Below are 22,378 nucleotides of genomic sequence, written 5' to 3' on the forward strand. Positions count from 1 at the left end.
TCACAGTTCCCTTTGGAGTTTAATAGTTTTGAGATTCATCTGAGAATAATGTAAAAAAGACTGGACTGCGTATTTCAGAATCAACAGTGATATATACGAAAAACTAACAGTGCTAATGACCAGGTGCTACAATATTGTTTGTAATTTTATGCAAAAACGACTGCAGATTTCAGAACCAACAGTGATCATAAACTAAAAACTAACCATAATAATGAGCAGTATTAGGATAGTGTTTGTAACTTAGTTCCCTTCAAGGTTTAATGGTTTTGAGATTCATCTGAGAACAATGCAAAAAAAAACTGCAGGATTCAGAATCAACAGTGTAATAAACTAATAACTAACTGTACTAATGAGCAGGTATGTAGATAGTATGTTTTACTTTGTTCCCTTTGGAGTTCTATAGTTTTCAGATTCATCTAAGGACAATGCATAAAAGACTGTAGATTTTAGAATCAACAATGAAAGTAAACCAAAAACTAACAGTACTAATGAGCAATTATTAGGATAGTATTTCTAACTTTGTTTCCTTTGGAGTTTAAAATTTTTGAGATTCATCTGAGAACAATGCAAAAAATACTATGCAGATTTCAGACTCGGGATTTTTAGGGTAATTTTACAACAAGAGAAATCTTGTCAGCATAAAGTATTGCTATTATGAATCATTGACAGTTCTGCAGAACCAGAACCACTGTTTCAGCTTATCGTTGTATCTTTCTCAACATAGCATGTCCAATCACTTGTGGGAGACTCAGGTTGTGGGTGATGAATCTGCTGTGAGTTTTCTTCCCCATGCTGAAGCACTGGGGCAGGTTGGTAGGTGTCAGTGTTGTGTCTTGTAAAGGACAGCATGTTCTCGCCCCTTTCCTGGATAATCTCAGTATAACTTCTCTTGCCAGCATCCTTGTAGACGATATCTTCAATGGCAGCCACTTGATGCTGCTGATATTGATTACAAGCCATTAACAATTCATTGCTAGAAACCAGATACAAATGTAAAACAGTAAAAGCACAACCCATCAATCTGTTTTACTTATTGTCCTTTGGCATACCATTAATTGTGTTACCAAATTCTTATTACCTAAAATATAGCTTTTGAGTGTGCAAAGGATCAATTTCCTGAAATGAGAGTGAGCAAATAAAGTTTCCTGAAAGCACAAAGACTTCTGTCACATCCTTCGGGACGGGAAAACAATATCAAGCGCAAAGTCTTGAATATTTGAAATCCTATCTACCCTTTTATAACAATAATTTTTAAGAACAAGTGCAAGGTACAGCAGCACAAAGTCTGCAAATATAATGCGCTTCTAAGACTAAAATGAAAATTATCAAAAGCTCAAAGCCTTGTAATGCCTTCTCAACTTCAAATTGCGAACTAAAACTAATTTCACCCTCAATATCTGCAACACAAAGTCTGCAATTATTTGGGGTGAAGCTATTTTCAATAGCCTTCCACAACCTCAAGTAAGCACAAAGATATATCCCAAAATGACACAAGAAAACAATGGGAACAAAGCAAGATTTCAACACAAAGTTTGAAATCCTACACTTCTTTATATTACTCAAAAGATGACAACTTGCAACTATAAAGCTCAAAGTCTTTATGAGTATAAAATCCTATAGAATTTAATTGCTTGTAAAAAAAAAAAATATACAATAGACTCCCTCAAGTATATATAGGAGAGGGAGTTTGAGAAAAAGGTGGGAGGATCCTAACTAACTTGAAATATTCTCTCAACCACCATGACTTATTCCAACTCCAATCCTAATCTAACTCAACTTGTAGTTGCTCTACACATAATTACATTTTACAAAAGTGCAAGTGAAAAGTACGCTTGCAATCACAAAAATTGTCTTTATATATAACTTGTTAGAAGCAAAATACATAAAACAAAAACCAAGTGTCATGGGACACTCTTTATTCCTTCTCATTCGCAGACATGAAAGACTAGAAACTGCTGATTGGCCTTTGCAATCTTTCTGGATCACGCCCTGAAGTATTCTTGGCAACTGCAATAGTCTTGATAATCACATCATAATACCTCACCATTGCTTCCTTATGTTCTTCAAGAACAGTTTGCATCTTATCATAAAATACTTGACAACTCACAAATTTATGGATTGAATCCACAGTAAACTGTTCTGCTTCTAGTTCCTTACGGAGTCTTGAAACCATCTCTACAAGTACCTCATCTGCTACAAGTAACTCTCCATCTGAATTTAGAATCTTACAAGACATTTTATCAAAATTAGAAAGTATTTCTTGTTCAACCTCACCACTCATCTCAAGTGTTACCTGAACATCTTTGATGAGTTCTTTGACAACCAATGATTTGTTTGTCAAAAGTTCATCAAATTCTATGTACTGTTTTTTGTCAAATATAATCATATGGTTGCACAGTACCTCTAACTTAAACTGATCCATTTGATGCTAGATCTTCAAATCTTCTTCAATTGAGCTAAGACTTTGCTCAAAAACTTCCAAATTCTCATTCAATTTGGTTTTTGCTGCTCTAACGCTGCTCAAAACATGCAACACCTTTTTCACTACTTGGGTAATTTGATCAATCAAATGATCAACCCAAGTATCAACTGCTCTGGCTTTCTGAACAACCTTTTCGAATCATTTAACAGATTCCTCAAAAGTAGAAGAAGTCAATGGGTCAACTTGCTCTAAAGAATTCGTTATTTTCTGAATTATTGTAATGAGTTGTGAATTCTTCTCTTTAAGCTCATTCTTCTTCGTCAGTAATTCATCATAATTCTGGACCAAGAGGGCTATTGAATCCGTGGCATCATGCTCACCTCTATGCATCTACTTACCAAGTTCTATCCTGGTAAGCCTGGAATCTGACAGTTGCATCTCTTCCGGTGGCTTTTCAACTAGTGGCTCTGCTACTTCTGCATACTTTATCTTATCCTTATCCACCACCACCCGCGAAACTGTCTTTGCTTTCTTCACGGCTCTGGGCTTAAGTTTTGTAACTTGCCGAAAATCAAAGATATCAGGAGAAATTTCCTGCTTCTTCCTCTTTGGTGTGATCAAACTCAGCCAAGGGGGTAGGTCTAATCAACTCATATTTGAGACAACAACTATGGTTTCTGAAGGAACAGGCTCTACCTGTACCACAGTTGTGACTCGAGGAGAATTTTTTGTTTGAACAGCAACAATTCTTTGCTCATGTGATAACGCACTACTTGCCTCTATCATGAACTTCTCAAAGTTCAAAGCAGAAGTATCAACCTCCGAAAGAGAAACACTGGACATGGCCACATAAGGATTTATCTCAAAAACATTTTGAAGGCTGCCATGAGACGTTTCAGCGGATAATCCTGTGTTAATACCAGCAGATATACTCGGTTCCACAGGATTTACATATACAGTGGAAAATGAATCCAAATCTGTGTCAACTGGAGACATCGGAACATCCAATGACAGTTGTGGAATAGTCGTATGAGAAGAATTTGAACCAACTAAAGGGGGTAATTCTGCAGCATTCTCATCATGGGTTTCATCCTCAGCATCAACAACATGGATCTGCACCTGTGCTTTCTCCTTCCCTTTTAATGACACTTCTGATGGAGGAATAACCAAGGCCCTACTCACTCGCAGCTTGATCATTGTGCCAAAAGAAGAAGCACCTTCCTTAGATTTGATCCTAACTTCAGATCTTCGCCCAGCAAGCCCAACCAAGTTACTTTCATTCTCCACCTTTATCTTTATAGTCTTGACCCTATCATCCTTCAGCCAAGCATTTGTATTTGCAAGGATGGGCTGAAACGTATCAATGATAGAGTCACATTCCTTCTTTGAATATTGTGGAGAAGGAAGTGGAGCTTCTGTAACTCTTTGCTCGACATAGTCAGGATCGAGGATCTTTCCATCATCTACCATGCCCTCTGGAATTCTAGTTAAATCAAGATCCACAATCTGCTCCAGAGTCAACCTACTGTAGTCTATTCTCCTGATTTCTTCTTCAGTGCGGAGATCAACCTAGATGTCTTCCAAACGATAGACATGGGTGAAGGGCCTTTTGATCTTGTCTTTCATGCCTCGATAGTCAAAATCTTTTCTGGCTATAAACTTCCTCAACTTGATTTCTTGAAGTTTTGTCTCCATTGCCTTGGCCCTCGCTAAGGTATTCAATGAATATCGACCAATCTGCAGTGGATTATGTGAGGAAATTTTTATACCAAGTTTATGATTAGCAAGTTGTACTGCATGAGTTGCCATCAACTGTCTTGCCAATTCCATCAGGAGAACTTTATTTGTAGGATATCGAGGTAACATGTATGGTTGTCCCTCAAAACATCCAACCCTCATATATGTGAAGGTTGGGAACTGCAAAAACAAACATCCATACTCACTTAACTTCTTCCATGCAGCCTCAAAAACCCTCCTATTCTTGAGCGTCTTATCAAAGAGACACATGAAATGACCAAAAAATGCGTCCTGCACTCTTCTGTAATGGGCCTCAAAGTCAACTGATCATAATATTTCCATACTGGCACTCAAGATTTGTCACCCTTGGTAGAAAGACCAAGAAACTGTCTAAGTGACGCTGCAATATAAACCAAGTAGGAATTCATATAGAAAGTGGGAGTGTTATGAACTTGTGACATCTGATCACACAAGTTGTCACTGATAATCTCTCCCCAGAAGATGTGAGATGCATTCTTCCTCATGACCACGATGTACTTGTACATCTAGATTTCGAATACATTGGAATGTTTCAAACCCATGATCCTGCTAGGAAGCGTGACCATGTCACCCACTTCTTCAATGAAGTCACATCTATACAACTTAGGCCATCTCGAGAAACAGGTCCGAGGAGTTTTCAGCCATTTTGCATTAATGTGCCTAATACATTTTGATCTCCTCTGATTATAATGATCCAAGGCACTCTTCATGGTTATGTCAACATACACAGGAGATACGGGAACTTTGAAGATTTTATCTATTGTTTTTGCATCCAACCTGATAATTACATTCCCATCTTCATCTCTGATTGTTCTCGTTTCTCAATCAAAATGAGAAGCACATCCGAGAACGAACTCAAGTTCTAAGGCAGGCTACTGGAAATGAAGACACTAGATGAATATGACTATTCAGAAGCAGCTGCATCACATGTGTTGGTGAACACTCGGTTCTTTCCAAAAACTCAGACATGTCAACGTGTCCAATCTCTGTATCCCAAATCTCATCAATTAGAGAGACCATCTGTGTGAGGGTAACCTCATTCTGGTACTTGTCATATTTGTATTTCATCTTCTTGTTTGGTGGTAGATTAAGAAGACTTCAAACGCATATCATCCGCTTGACTTGGCAAAACCCAATTTTAGGGAACATTAATATGAAAACCAAGGCGTGACTTGAAGTATGCAAAGGGCAATATGATATAAGATGGACATTCAAACTTGACTTTGCAAGACACAAGCTTTCAAACAATTCATCCATATATGGAAAACCAAAAGAACGAACTTCTATTCAAAACATCCACAAATGCATGAACAAAAATGATGAAAAGGAAGTACCTATCAAAGGAAACCCTTGAGAGAGAGAGCAAAACACCAGAGTGACTTGAATGAGATTTCAAAAACCCTCTCAAGGAACATAATAGGCGATCCAAAAGATGGACACTCCTTGAAATCAAAGACTAAAACATAAATGAATCCCTTGGAAAACGTGGAGAAAGAAAGAAGAATCGGGTTGTTTGAAGCTCAATACAAGTTCAAAGAAGAACAATGATGCTTGAACGCCCAATAACACTTGAAGTCGGGTTGCTATTTCCCAATTGCAAGTGTTTTAAAGACTTGAGGTTGGGTTATTTTTCCCCGATGACAACTGTTTTAAAAAAACTCATGATATAATCCCCGACTACAAGTGACTTATGATCAAAAGAAAAGGGCTTTATGTGTAATCGGTTCCTAGAGACCCAATTGCACATGTCAAAACAACTAAAGACCCTATCCTACTTGTAATCGGGGAATTTTTAACCACATTGCAAGTGAAACTAGTCCACTTGTAATCGGGTCCTAGAGACCCGACTACAAGTGGACTAGTTTCACTTGCAATGTGGTTAAAAATTCCCCCAGCTTGCAATATAGTCTTTGAAACCCAATTTTGCACTAAAAGTGCAAAAAAGAAGACTAAAAACAATTGAAAATTAACCAAAGAAGATTGAAAAGAGGCACAAACCCAAAATAAAGAAGATTTGAAACAAATTTTAACCTTGGAAAGTGTGCCAAAAGACACAAAGGATGAATTTTAACAAAAACTTCTTATCTGACTGATAAGAAGTGGGTGGTGGTGTAGTCTCAAGGTCCAGGGTAGTCTGAATAGCCTCATGAAGGGTCCTAAGCTTAAGAGCCTTAACCAATCCCTGTAACCTGTCATGAAGAGCCTCAATAAATAACATCACTGCATGTCTGTCTGGCATCTAAGTTTCAACGTGTCTAGTCTGTCCCAACAGTGCAAGATCTCTATAGTACAACTCAACATCCTTACGGTTGAATCTAGCAATCAGCCGCTCAGTAAACTCAGTGTAAGAATGTATGAGTCCATGCTTTTGGATGACCAAACCATGGTGCCACTAGTCATAAGCCACGCTCTCTAGTGAGTCTGCTAGTGGTGGCTCATCTCTCGGAGGGAAACAGGGCTGCATAGGTTTGTCAGTTGTCCGTGTATGAGCCATGTCACGCCTAGGAGAAATAGATGCACTATCCAATGATGAAGGAGTCCTGCTACTACCACGGCTCCCAGCTACAAAAACAGACCTGTCATGTCTGCCACGCCTATCCTTGTGACGAGTCAAGTCCAACATATCCAGTGTATCCTAAAGTCTATCTAGTGCCTACAAATCTTAGGCTGAGAATTAGCTAGAGTTCTCAACACTTCATCTAGATCAGGAGGATGTTGCCTCTCCTCCTACCAAGGACTCCTATTATCCAAGGACTCCTATTATCCTCAAGTCTATCACCCATGTCAAAGTCCAAATGTCCCTGTGCTCTTCTGCATGCAGAGTATCTATAAGGTCCTGTTATTCCAGGATGCATAGAAATAATCAAAGGACCCTCAGGCTGGCAGGATCATTGCTCTGATACCACTGAAAGATCCCCAACCAAGATTTTCGAAATATTTTCTGATTTTTATGATGCTGGTTGCTTACTGATTGGTGGTTTAAGATTTTTTTAATTTTTTTTGGCTTTTGCTTGGTTTTGATACCAATAGTTGTATGAAGGTTTGATCATGCAAGAATGCCAATGTAGCAATACTTTTCAACTTAAAATACTGAAATATAATTGACTGATAATAAAACTCAAAATTCTGAATTTTGGAGCAGCAAAATGATAATTTCACAATGAAGAAATCTATTTCACTAGGACAATAGAATTGCACACCAAGAGTCCCATGCCATGCCTGGAATGCGTTTTATTAAAGAAACTGAAGCAAAATACAATCTAAGAACACCCAAATGCTGGAAGTGGCTCCAATGAGCTTTATTTGACAACAATAATTACCAAAAAACAATTCTTGGAGAACTATTGAATTCCACGCCTAGCTCCAAGGTAGGATTATTCCATCTATTAGCAAAATCAATAAATGAATGAGAAATGTACTCCTTCCGCCTGTTGAATTTATTGATATACTGATGTATAGTGCTGCTAACCATAATTCCATGAAAGCTAAACCCTCAATAGGCTGAATCGAACAAGTGTAGCAATCTGGGGGGTTGCAAATGGTACGGCTGCCTGTGGAAGTTCTACGGCTGCTGCAAATGAGGTTATGGCTGCCTTCTGAAGTCTCCAAACCCTCTCCAATCTGCAAATAATTCTCTGAAACTGCTGAAACAAGTCTGAATTGAAGCACAATTAGGAATTCTAAATGAATCCCTCCATTCTGTGAATTGGGGTATCGTCCAAATCCACTTGTCTTCAAGGAGTTTTCGTTCCTCAAAGCTGCCATGCTGCTGAAATGAGTTGCAAAGAACAATTCCCAAAAAGCTGATTGTAAAAATGATTGAAAGATGCCAAAATAAATCCACCTTCGTTCTTTTAATGACCTCCAACCCTAGCAATACCAAATAGGGTTTCTTTTATTAAATTTCATTGAGTTTATTAAAATAAACTCTCATTTAAAGAGTTTGACCCTTTGAGGGTCTTATTCCTCATTAAATAAGAAAAACCACCTTTTTAAAACAACATTAAGTTGTCTAGGTGGGCGCCAAGGGGGTACTTTATGTTTTAGTTTGACTTTATAATTCTTCCTTATAAACTCACTTTATAATATTTCTATTTTTAGCATAAAAGTGACTTTATGATAAAATAACATAAAGTACTGATAAAATAAGCCATCCAGGCCTAGAAAATGGCTAGGTGTAAAACCCCTTGCTAGCGCTGACATCTCCTAACCACAAGATTTGTCTACGGAGATGGAAATAGACAAATATCTGCAACTGACTGATCATCTAGGAAAGAGGGGGCATTACAGTGGTTTTACTTTTAAAGAAGATATTGATCAATCTAGTAAAATTTTAGGTGTTAAAGTTCTACTAGAGAGTAAGCATAGTTTTTTGTGATGTTTATTGAAATTTTGATACAAAAGCATTAGTTAAATATAGAGCTTCTAGTTTTTGTATGGTTCTAAACAATGTATTTTACCTAGCATGGATGTTATGTGATATTATATGTGTGGCTTCAGTTTTAACTATACTTATATATGCATATAGGTTACAAAAATGTAACTCTCGCTAACAACATACAATTAGGTGCCATAAAGTTGGGACCAGGGCCTATTATAGGAACAATTGATAGGAGGTAATCAATTCCCTTGATTGACCATAACAATGATCCTTATATTTTTTGCTCATTTTAAAATTAACACTAATTTATGGCCATGAGAAGTCATAATTAAGTTTGAGTACTTCACATATCTAGTGCTGCTATCATGAGGCTTATTTATTACCACAGCTGTTATGGATCATCCCTTTTTGATACCTGCACCAAACAACAAAATACCAGAGCTTGCAAAACCTATTAAAAAAAATTTAGGGAAGTCCTTGACATCCTTCACCATTATGACCATCAGCCTACCATATGCATGCAAGAAAGTCACTTGGCACTCTTCACCATTATGGCTCCCCAATCTGGACTCCAACCAACTTCTCTCAATAAATTAACGTTAAGGGTACTCGAAAGCTTTAAGAACCTTAAGTTTATGGCCAGAATATTAGTTAAAATCTGTTTTGCATTCTTTAGCTTAACCATGGCTTTGTCTCAAGCAAGTGCCCTAGTCATTAAATTCTCATTTGAGGGATTTTGTCCTAAGGTAAAGACAAGAATAAATGCATCACTGACCTAAGAAGGGAATTTGTTCCAAGTAAAAAATATTTTCAGACCTTGACCATAACAAACAATAAGCTTCATCTGAAGTTGAAAGTTAGTTAAATAAATTTGCATACAGTAGTAACAAGGAAATAAACTATATCGACGGCCACAAATAACCAAAGTAAATCAATGACACTCAAAGGTACAACAATTACAATAGCTGAATGGTGTAGAAAAATCTCTAGCACCTGAAAAATAACTTCACTGTAATGATTGTTTAGGTATGGAAGCATGACTACTCATTTGATGTTGGGCTGCCTAGTAATGCACAAAGATTAGCTTTCAAAGCATGGTTGAGCATTGTGTGTATTGCAGACACTTTATGCACTACGTATAAGAAAGTGGAGACAATAAATCATGTCTTCCAGAATTTCTCAACCAGTATAGGGTTTAAGGGATGCTTACGAGATGAACCCAGTTTCCTCTTTTCTGTCCCTTTCTCTCAGGAAAGAGCTCTTCCAAGGGATTGTTGAATGATCATGGACAGTTGCAAGAGCCCATGGCATATATTCAGCTGATAAGGATCATTTTCTTTAGGAGGACAAGATAGAAGCTACTTTTCAAGAAGATACATCCCCACTTGATATTGGAATGTTGGGGATTTTTCAACAAGATTTGGCTTTTAGCTTTGACAAGATTTGGATTTGATATGGAAAGGTTAAGAATTTTTCAGCAATTAATAGCATACACCTTTAGATGCATATTAACTTTTTTTTTATACTTCGCAAGTTCAGTGGAAATTGAATTCATACACATCATGAGATATTATTGAAACATAACATCAGCATGATCAAGATAAATTGTTTATATTAAGATTTACTTACAGTGCCTTTTACTGCAACTTCAAGGTTTGCATCATCAAAGATTATACAAGGTGCATTACCACCAAGCTCCAATGACACCTGCAGACACAGAAAAATGATCATGTTTGATAGAAGATTATAATCAGATGAAATTATCCTCTAAGACTATACCATGTTGATTGATAACACTAGTCCAGGAAAAGTTTGTTATCCAAGACAAATTCAAGGAAGAATCCAAAATTATAGACTAGACAATTTAAGGATTTCAAGGCAAATGACTACCAAGAGTTCAGTATCTCATTGAAGATGTGTGCTGTTCACAATTTTCACAGATGAGTGAAAATATTAAAAAAAGTCAACATTCTGTATGAAAATCAAGGGACCAACATATACAAAAGGCTTCAGATGTAATCTGCGGATTAAATTTATTATTTACATAACAATCAAAACATCAAGTCCATTTGTTTAAACACTTGGCAACCAATTGAACAGAGTTCCATAAATCAATTCTAGAAGAACATGATTTGATGAAAGTTTGGAAATAGATTCTCTTTCATGTAAGACACATTCCACAATTTATAAATATATACATGGGAGTTTAAAAAAAAGAAACTATAATAGATCTTGATATACAATCACACTCACAGAAAGAAAAAAGAAACAAAAGAGTGAATATTAACACAAAAATAGATCATGATCTCTTCATTGATTTAAAAGAGAAAGGATGACTATTGGAAGGATAAGACCAAGCACGTGCAGAGTACTCAAAAACTACACATGAAAGATTCACCTCATTCACCTACGAATGGACTTAGAAAGGCTAAATACTCATACAAGCATACAAGGATGTTGAATGGTCGTTATAGAAAATGATTCCCCTCAATAGTTGTTGGATTATAAGCAATGGTTTGCTTCTTTCTAGTGGTGCAAGTCCACAAACTCAAGCAAAATATATTTTTGTTAATGGTGATCAAAATTCAATTATTGTAGCCTTGAGATTACTGATGGGAATCTCCAAGTCAGATAGCTCATGTAGATTGAAATTATCAAGCTAAAAGATATGTTACCGAATTCCTTGCATTTAGGTGCCATTGTAGGACTGAATGGAGTGGTTCCAAAGTGGGGTCAAGAGCGTGGATAGGACAGTTTGGTCATGGTCTTGCCACCCCAAGCACTCTATGGTTACGTCCCAGACATAACCACAAAATAGTTGAGCATATAGGAGCATGCTCAAGCCCTTTCTTGTGTATTTTCATTTTGTGACTCTTGTATGCCCTAAAAAACAGCTCAAACTCCCCCTCATGACTATAAATTCATGTTTTTGCCCTTCACAACATTGGGAAAATGTGTCTCCAATAGTAAATGAAATCATGGAGTTGTTTGCAACTACAAAATGCAAATTCAAAGAGATTTTTCCTGACTACATTCATACAAGCCTTCAAAAACACAGAAAAAATTGTATGCTTCACATAGCCTTCAATGGACAAAAAAAGCAGCTCTGCTTTTTCACACTAGTTTGGACACTTTATTATTTTATTGTATTTATTAGCACTTGCAATGGAAAGAGGTGCAATGGTTACACCGATTGCAATTTACATAGAATAATGTGTAGAAATGTAAACTTTCCTCAAAATATAAAGGATCTAAGATGTCATATCTATGTAGTTCAGTTATTCTATCAAAAAAAAAATCAACATACTACTAGAATTAATTATGGTATCCTATAACTTTGACATACTATTAGAAATAATTGTGATATCCTATGGATAAAAAAACATAATTTTTAATATTTATATTATAAAAACAAAAAGCTATCGTGATTTAGGAGTGATAGGTTACAATGAATATATAAAATAGCTGGTGTAAACGGGACTCGGACTCGGACTCGGGACTCGAAGTCAAACTCGGCTTCAGACTCAGCTGGACTCAGGAAAGTGAAAAATATCAAGAAATTTAGAGATTTTTAAAGATTTAAAACTTGTTTCATGCACCCTTTATTGAATACACCTTAAAGACACAATAACATCATCAAACTTGGCTCATTTGATTACATACACAAGTATACATCAATCACATAAGCATAAACGCAAATTGTAGCTCAAGGAAATAACAAACATAGATATATAAATATTGTCAAATGTATACAATATTACAAAACTCATGGAATAAAAAATCCATGTCATCATATGATCATCATAAAATGTTCCATACAAATACCAAAGCTAAATACAACTACAAGCCTATGGCTCAGAGCAGCGTGCATCCTCTGGCCCTAGCCCCCTGCAAAGGCATCTAAGGTAGGTCCTGGATGATTCAGCAGCAATAGCCGCTCCCCCTGACACCATGCCATGCTCACCAACATCAGGAACATCTGTGTCGCTATCTGTCTTTGAATCTCCTATCTCTGCTCATGCTCTCTGCTCCTCCTCTGCCATGGCTACAGCCTCAGCCTCTATATCTACCTAGTCGATCCAATCAGTGTCATCATCACTAAAGACAGCCACAGGATCTGTCTCAGTGGCCCACTCTGCATCGGGATCAATCTCATCTAGAATGATAGGAGAGATGTCAGTTAATGCATTCTTTCTCATTCTCAAGCGGAGGTTGTAGCGAACAAAGACGAGATCATTCATCTTCTCCACGAATGATCTATTGAGCCTCTTGGAGTGTATGTGCTCAAACATACTCCAATTGTGCTCACAACCAAATGCATTGCATGGTTGGCTCAAGATGCCAATGGCCAACTTCTGAAGATTTGGTGTCATTGGGCCAAAAAAGCTCCACCAATTATCTGAGTTTGAAATGAGAAAAATAAATAAAATCGATCTCACTCATAAATTCAATTAACAATATACAATAAAACTAAAATTAAGCCTTACAATTTATTTTTACCTGGCATCATAGTTGTCCTACTTTCTTTGGCGATAGGACGAGAGAAGGTCTCCCCTTGTGCATTTGAGAACAACTATAGCTCTCGAATAAGCTCTGTCTAAGTAGAACCAACAGGTGCCATCTTCTCTATGATTGAGTATAGCCCATTAAGGACCTCCACATCAGCCTTGAAAGTAGGCTAAACTGGAATGTCGGATTCAGATAATAGGTTGCTGCATGGATGGGCCTATGAAGCTGATGATGTCATCTCCTATCAATGATCTCCCAAATGGGACCATACTTTCTCTCATCTCCTCCATAGACGGATTTGATGCCCTCCTTCACTCTATCCATCCCCTCATATATATAGCCCATTGCGGGCTTTTCTCCATCCGCAACTCACAACAAAACCACCAAGGGCTTAACAAACTGCAAAATTGAAAATAGTGTAATTTAGAAAAATGAGCAAATAAGAGAATATGATGAATAAGTTATAAAACAAAAAGTTAAATTGTTGAATTTATAAAAAAATTTACCTTCACTGTCTCATCACAAGGGATCCAAAAGTCTCGCTCATCAAAAATGCAGTCTGCCATATCTTTCCTTGCAGGGGTGGCAGCATAGGATGAGGAAGACCACTACTTATCAACAATCATACGTCTCAAGGCCGACTTACAACGAAGCATGGACTGCAATGTGATGAAGTTTGTGGCAAATCTTGTGATTCCTGGAGGAGCTAACTCCTGCTTTGTGCATTGTCTCATAGGAGCCAACACCCATGAATGTTTATATACAAATTTGCACACATTTCTCACCCTTTCTACACATCTCTTGACCCATGGGAGCTTTCCAATATCCTCCAACATGAGGTCAATGCAATGGGAGGCACATGGAGTCCAAACTATAGATGGGTGCCTCTCCATCAATAGTCTACCTGCATCAACATAATTTGTTGCATTGTAATTAATGAAGTTACAAAATAGTAATTAATTTGCAAACAAAATTAGTTTGTAATCAAAAGTTTACCTGCAGCAACATAATTTGTTGCATTGTCAGTCACCACCTGTACCATTGTTGCATACGGACCATTAGTGAGGAAATGGGGTAGAGCAATGAGGTCAGCAGATGTTAGGCCTTTGTCAGGTACATCAACCGCTATGGCGATTGTAGGTCTACCATTAGTGAGGCCAAGTGGGAGTATTGTAGGTCTGCCATTAGTGAGGCCAAGGGGGAGTAAACCACTCTTGGGCCTGATAAGCGCTACGGGCATCTCATTGCGTCTAAATCCTTTTGATCTCACTGAGGAAGTGAATACGGAGAAGGCTAATGCATACACAAATATTTATTGAAATTACAAGTCATTATTGAATTGCATTATTAATGTGATTTCAAGATGACAAGGATTAGTCCCATAAAGAAACCATGGATTAATTAATAAGTAATGATGAATGGATAAATTGCATACCCAAACCCAGTAAGATACAAGGGAATAGGGCCATGGGATAGCAGGAACTAGGCCTCTGTCAGGTAGGCAACCCACTGTGGATGACTAAAGATCTGCCACAAGTTGGGCCAAGGGGGAGTGTACCGCTCTTGGGCCTAATAAGCACTACGGGCATCCTATTGCACCTACTTCTCCTTGGTCTCACTAGGGAATGAGTATGGAATTATCTCATTGATAATAGTATAATCTTAAAGAAATTGACTAATAATAGATGTATACTTCGCATTCAACACTAGTGTGGGAGAGAGATAGAGCAATGAGGTCAGCAGAAACTAGGCCTCTGTCAGATAAGCAACCCGCTGTGGATGACTGAAAGTCTGCCATCAGTTGGGCCAAGGGGGAGTGTACCGCTCTTGGGCCTGATAAGCGCTACGAGCATCTCTTTGTGTCTAAATCTTTTCTCTTTCATTAATGGCGAATAGGGAGTTAAGCCATGTCCATTTAATTAATACTTGAGGAAAGTATCCAAACATTGTGCTATCTATCCTCTTTGTCCATATGGCTAATCAAACTCATTATATTTACTCCATTTGAAATTCTTAAATACTCTACTTGAGATCACAAACTAGATTGAGTGTTTATGTTTTTTTCATCAAGCTGGTGTTGATTTGTGTTTCTACTCATAACAAGAAAGAAATTTCACAATGTGTGTATTCACATGTATACTCCGTGTTTGCATATATGTATGCTTCGTGTTTTCCATGTGCATGCTTTGTGCCTTCCACGTGTATGCTTCGTGTTTCCCATGTATATGCTCTGTGTTGTTTAACTCATGTTGGTAGATGACTTAGTTGAGGAAATTAAAATAAACATTTGCTTGAGGACAAGCAAATTCGGGAAGGACGGACTGTCATGTCCCCTCCTTGATCATTATTTATAATCTAAATGAAACAATTATTATTATAAATTAATATAATCAACAAATGATTATTTGAAATTATTAATATTTAATTATTAAATATTATTATTATTATTCACAAATTAATATTAAAAATTATTATACACAAATTATTTATTAATATGTGAATCACATTTTATTATTAATAGAATTATTCAGGATTTATTAATGTGTGCATTACTTATATCAAAATTTGTTTATTCGGAAAGCACCGATCAAATTACCAATGCATTAGGCTGTGTTTAAGAATAACAAATTTTAATCAGAAAAGGCACGACTCAATGGGGAGTCATATTCTTTAGGAAGGGTCATAACCAGTCAAAGAAATTAAATACCTTTGACCACCTTCCTCCAAACGGGATACACACAGAAGAATAAGAGAAAAGAGAGTACGGAGGAAGAGAGGAAATAAGGGAAGTAAGAAAAGAGGAGACAGAAGGATTGGAAAAGGAGAATACGAAGGGAAAAAGAGAATAAGAGGTGTATACGGGACAAATTAAGTGGTATCAGCAGCACCTTGTCTGGTAATCATTACGGGTATGAGGAATATTGATAATATATCATGCTACTATTAATGCAGTTTAACTTCACTAATACAACCATTAGTTTGGATATAATTTAATATTGTTAATGCAATTAAATACAATTAAAACTAATGATACAATTTGATATTATCATTAATACAACTAAAACAACAGTCATTAACAATCAATTCTAAATTTATATAAGAGACTCAAGAATATAAAAACCTGGATGTACTACTTAATTAAGGAAAACATAAGGAAAGACATCAGCAATCATTGCCTGAGAAATACGTACAGTATAAATATGGGAATATAAGATTGTTGTCAATACAATATGATGCTATTAATATAATATGATATCATTAATACAATATACTGCTATTAATATAATATAATATTGTTAATATAATAAGCTGCTGTTAATATAATAGTATTGTTAATACAATATGATGCTGATAATATAATATAATATAATATTATTAATTCAATATAATTAATATGACATGGGGGGATAATTTGGGAATGGGAAGTGCAGATCTGATTGTGATGGTTGTGCCCCTTTCAAAGGGCAGAGCTGCAGGAATAATGAAGAGTTGCACTCTTTCAAAGGGTGTGTCTCTTGCCAATGGGTATACATGATGAAGAGGTGTGTCCTCTCCCGCACATTGAGAGATAAAAAGGAAAGGAATCAAAAGCATCCAGGGACATCACCATGGATCAAATCAGATCAGAACTGTTATTAAGTTACAGGCAGTAACATCCTTGTTCTTGGTGGTATGCATGGGGATGTATGCTTAATATATGAAGCCCAATAATGTTCTTATGCAGAATAAATAGTAATATTAATATGGACTGCAATATGTATGACAGTCATACTTAATTTCATATATATATTCATAATACATAAGAAATTAGTATACGTATAGTCTAAAACATGTTATTACTATCAGTATTTAAGAAGTGGGGAAGGAGATGTTCCTAAAAGGGGACATTACAATTGGTCTGATACTTACATTAAGAACTAGGGATGTTTGATGGACGAATAATTTATTTATGAATATTTAATTGATTGATTTGCGAAATATCATTGATTTCATGCATGTTAAGGTGGAGTTGTCTCCTAATATATTCAGTCTGAGTCATAAGTATCATGAAATTGATTAATTATGGCTAAAGCATCCCTAAACCCATAAGGGGACATTACACACTCCCACTACCACTAGCAGTGCTAGGAACATGAGTAGTGGCACTTGCAGAAGATGGAGGCATGGAAGAAGGCCCTCCAACACAACCTAAAGTTGTCCCACTTCCAATGGCCGCGAGATTATCCTTTTGCTTCTTTTTGTTTTCAATTGCTTCAACCATTACATAGCACTCGCGTATGGCCTCAGTTGTTGCTTCAATGCATCGGTCGGCATCATGCCCACGCACACCAGCAATATGGTATTTCAATCTATATATGCCTCCATGGAATATTGTTTTGCAAAAAAACACTGTCTGCCCCTTTTTTTGCCCTGGAAAATCCTCATGAAATTTCCAAGTAGGGTCTTTTTAAATGGGGGGTCTAGAAGAACTAGAAGACATTGTATGATAGTTATGTGAAACTTGAGGCAAATAAGAAAGTGAAGGTTGCTGCAATAAAACATTACAAATACAAAAAGAAATTAATACGTTCATTCTTTGTTGTGCATTCATTCTCATTGAACATTTTTTCAAAAAAACTATGGTAGGGTTTGTAAATTTTTTTTTAAAAATGTAGGGTTTGTCAAACCCTACTTTTTTTTAAAAAAAATTGCAAACCCTACATAGTAAAATACAAATGATTTTGGAAGAAAATGTAAAACTTTCAAAATAAATGAATAGAAAATGGAATTTTTGCATACAAGAAACAAAAAAACCTCAAAAAAAACAATCTTATTTCTTACAACAAGCTTGAGTTGAGCTGCAAACTCTTCCTATCCAACTCTTGATGCACCAAATCCAAACACAATGCAGCCCCAATGTCATAAATGGAAGCAATCTTGAGCTTCCTTGCTGGTTTGTTTGTCTTCAATGCACCCTTGTTATTCTTCACAACTCACTTTACTCCTCCTATTTTTGCAAGTGAATGAAATAAAGTTCACTTTTAGGGGCTAAGGATAAATAACAAAAAAAAAAAAGTTGAAAAAACTTTTTAAAATGTTTTTTTTTTGTCATTTTGTTTAACCCAGCCGGCGGCCGAGTTTCGGGCATGGGACTCACTGAGTCTGGCGATTTTAGGCCACCAACTCGGCAAGTCTGGCGAATTTGCCTCTTGGACTCGGCCGAGTGCGAGCTCTGCAGACTCAGGAGGCATGACTCGGACCCGAACTTGCCGAGTTTGGGCGAGTCCGGCCGATTGTCGTTTCTCTAATATAGTGTGACAGATATTTTTCATTAATATATGTATCATAATTAAATCTGCATGATATTGCATGATTACAATCTACAACTGATAAATTTTTATAATGATATTCCATTATTTCAATCTACTACTGTCTAATATATTATACCCATGGATCATGAAAAATAATCTTAAATTTTAATATTAAAAATCTACCACACAATTTGTATTAAAATCTGTAGAACTCATTTTAAAAAAATATATTGACATAAATACATGCATTCCAACTTAAACCTTCTCACTCACAAAGATGATTAGGACAAGGAACGGGCAAAAGTTGTGGGGTGTAGAATCAGATCGAACTGACTTTGATCTTTCTTTTGATGCACAGTCTTCAGTTTTTGAGGAGTTGAGTAGCCAACATACCTTTAGTCCATGTGGTAATGAGGTTCCATCATCTCATGTTAATATCGATGGTGATTTTGGTCTTGATGATGACCCATATGATGCTAACTAATGAAGTGATTACTAATTGTATTATTTAAATGTTAAACAGAAATTATCTATTATGGCATTCAAGTTTGATCCTTTTGATATTGAATGTTGAATATAAACGTACCCCTCATACCCACACCCAGTTCGCCAACTTAGCTTATAATAAATCGAAAAAAAATAATGAAAAAATCCTTTTCTGATATATATATATATATTCAAAAACCCTAAGCCCTTTTTTCTATACGATTTTCTAGGTGAATTGGAATGATTGTTTTAGATTTTCTTAAAGTTTGCCAAATTTCAAACTTCAAAGATTAAAATCGAAGAACCCTGTGGCATAGCTTGTACACATACCCGAGAACAAACATATAGACAATTTCTTTAGTTTGTTGCAATATGTGCTCAAAACCCAAAGATTTAACATGTACATACTCGAGAAAGAAAGAGGTTGTTTCCTTAACTTTTAGGGTTCAGTATAGCTTTTAGTTAGAAGGGACCTCTCCCTTCTAACTTGAAGAAAGCTTTGTCCTTACATGCTGTTCCGTTCTGAGTTATTCTCAAAGGGGCAAACTAAAACACTAACAATGTGCATACACAACTTCATCTTTGTCAAGTACCATTCCCTAATGCACATTTGAAGCAAATAAAAGACTAACAAAGTGAATGTAACTTTAGTAGGTAAAAACAACATAACATATATTTCAAATCATATCACTTAAGAAAGTTACTGTATTGATCATCTATGTAAATTTAAACACATACATTACGATTGTATGCATGTATTAAAATTTGAGTTCAAGAATCAAAATATAAAGCAAAGCAATTTCAAAAAATAATCTGCAAAAGTAACCATCTCCTGTGATGACAATTTTCTAAAGCTACTACTTATACAGCTACATTCTAATTTTTAGTTATAAAATTAAGTGCTTCAACATAATGGCTGGTCAATTTTATCTCTCATAAACATAATGTACGGCATCACTGTTAGGGGTAAATAACGTATGTCAGTAAGAATAATATTTATAAGTGTATTATGTTGTGTTAATGATTATGTTTGTCGTTGAGAGGTTCCCGTCGGGTAGTTGGGAGTTGGTGACGATTGGCAACTTGACCAACCGTCAGGTAGTTGGGAGTTGGTGACGGTTGGCAACTTGACCAACCGTCAGGTCTATATATTGTTTGGTTGGAACCATGGCAGGGGGATTATGTATGGACATTCTGGACATTTGAATAAAGATATAACTCTTTTGGTCTAACTGGTATCATTGTTATTTATGTTGTGATGTATGACTGTTTTGTTACATGAGTATTTGGTACGTGTGGAAAACACTGTGTTATCTGTTCATTCACCAACCATACATTAAGGACTAAACATTCTGGCGTCATTGCCTGAACGAACCTGGAGATAACTATGGCGGCAGGCGGAAGCAATTAATGGACCGGCCATTCAAACAGGAATTAATTGTCGTGGACAGAGACACGCACGAAGAGAGTACCGCGGAAGAGGAACGAGAGGATCGGTTGACGGCAGACTTGGTGGAGTTGTGGGACGTGTCAGTCACGTAGTACGTGCAAAGAGAGGCTGTTGACGGGAATAATCATTATGTTATGTTGGTATATTATGTTTATGTTGTCGTCAGTAATAATGAGTTACGGCGGTCAGTTAGTTAGCCGATGGGTAGGTAGTTGGAGTCGCGACGGTTGTGTCGCACCCCTTCGGCTGTCATATATTGTACCACCTCCGGGTGTTGGAGGACATGTAATATTGACGACAGATTATAATATGAACATCTTTTGACATTTATGGCAACCTTATTCTGGTACTTCTTTTGTATTTGCATTGTGCATTGCTGTTCGATTGTTGTATTCTTCCTGTTAACCCAGTGAGGTAAACATTTGGCGCCGTTGCCGAAATTATTTCGGGAGGGATGGGAATATACTACATGGCACAGGGATAATGGGACAACCATTGCCCGAGGGGACGAGCAGTAACCCTGACGAAGATCACCAAGAACTGTTCAAAGGAGAACAAGCACTCACAAAAGATTTCTCTTGCATCCTTCAGGCGGCCATCGAAACACACGTACGGAGGGAAGCCACCATTGAGGCTGTTCCAGAGGATGCTGTGTGGAGCACGCTTGGTGTAAGCCCAGCGGTGAATCGGTTGATGAGCAGTTTGCCTAACCTTCTGGCTCAAGCATTTTTGGCTCTTCAAAACCGCAGAGAAGACACCTACCGTGAGAACCGACGACAACAAATCTTACAAGAATTTCATGAGCGCCAGGATGACGGACGTAGGGAAGACCGACGAAGGACAAATAATCCTTAAATTGTGAAGGGAGAGAAATAAAGAACACTATTAGAAACAGAAGAATTATGTTGATTGTATACAAAAGAATGAATTAATAAAGACGTGTTGTGTTTTGATTTATGTGTTGTGAAACATGAAATTGTACCACAATTAATGCCCAATTTACTGAATAAAGACAGAAATAAGAAATTAGAAACCGACGAGTGGGAGGCTGCGCAGAAGGCTTTGATTCTGGAACAACGTGTAGAACGTAGACGGAGGCTGAGGCAACTTGCCGAAGGACGACCTGCCGAAGGGTTGCCCGAAGGGAACCAAGGAGGTGTCACGGAAGGTGCAGAAGCCGAGGGGAATTTCTACGCGTCCCCAGACTACGGTAGAGCGAGAAGCCTCGAAGAGTTTCTGAAGGAAACTAGGTTACGGAGAGAACTAGTTGAAGAGACTCGAGATCGGTTCAAAAACTTATCTCTCACGTCACAGAGGGAGGATCACCGAAGGGAGCCGAGCACGAGTGACGGCGAAGGGAGAGTTAACCGCACGGTAGTCACTCTCACGCCACAAAGGGAGGATCACCGAAGGGAGCCGGGCACGGGTGACGGCGAAGGGGAAGCTAACCGCACAGTAGTCGCTCTCACGCCACAAAGGGAGGATCACCGAAGGGAGCCGGGCACGGGTGATGACGACGAAGGGGAAGCTAACCGCACGGTAGGTACAAGGCAAAACACCGTACCTTTGGTCACCACCACAAGAGACATCAGCGGCATCGGAGGGAGCAGCGCCGGAGGGCAGACACGGCCACAACCACCTCCAAGTGGACGACTCCCATCAATGGCGACCAAACAGAAGTTGCCCAAATTCAACGGGGATAGCAAAGATGATCCCGCATGGCATTGCCGTACCTGCGAAACCATCTAGACAGCCAACGCGGTGACTGACCAGGATGAATGGATGAAGCAGTTCCCCGCCACACTGAGAGGAGTGGCTATTGACTGGTATTCAGACTTGGATAAAACCGGGGTAACTACGTGGGATGAACTGAAGAAAGCATTCGAGAAGGAATTTCGGCTTCTCCGAGATGATAATGAGATAGTCTCGGAAATCTATGGAACAAAGCAAGGAAAGAAGGAGACCGTACGGGCATATGGCCGCCGGCTAAAAGAATTAGTCGGAAAGATGGAAAGCCAACCGGCTGATGGCTTAAAGAAGCGGTGGTTTGTCGAGGGTCTGAA

At 37.6% G+C, this 22,378-nt stretch overlaps 1 protein-coding gene and 1 long non-coding RNA gene across 3 annotated transcripts in view; both read right to left on the reverse strand.

Annotated features, from left to right (window-relative positions):
- Positions 1 to 22,378, reverse strand: part of LOC131042430 (succinate-semialdehyde dehydrogenase, mitochondrial) — a 290,490-nt gene that overhangs the window by 171,409 nt on the left and 96,703 nt on the right. For both annotated transcript variants that reach the window (XR_009105256.2, XM_057975696.2), the window contains exon 11: positions 10,209 to 10,286. Coding sequence is in view for 1 of the 2 variants with exons in the window: in XM_057975696.2 (XP_057831679.2) it covers positions 10,209 to 10,286 (78 nt within the window). In the remaining variant the exon portion in view is untranslated. The remainder of the gene's footprint in view (positions 1 to 10,208; positions 10,287 to 22,378) is intronic.
- LOC131042431 (uncharacterized) lies at positions 12,372 to 13,986 on the reverse strand. The gene is made up of 3 exons (XR_009105257.2): positions 13,595 to 13,986; positions 13,080 to 13,487; positions 12,372 to 12,978 (listed from the first exon to the last, which is right to left on the reverse strand). It is a non-coding gene; the product is annotated as an uncharacterized LOC131042431 (long non-coding RNA).

This window comes from Cryptomeria japonica, chromosome 1 (genome assembly GCF_030272615.1).
Source record: "Cryptomeria japonica chromosome 1, Sugi_1.0, whole genome shotgun sequence".
In the NCBI taxonomy this organism is placed as follows: Eukaryota; Viridiplantae; Streptophyta; class Pinopsida; order Cupressales; family Cupressaceae; genus Cryptomeria; species Cryptomeria japonica.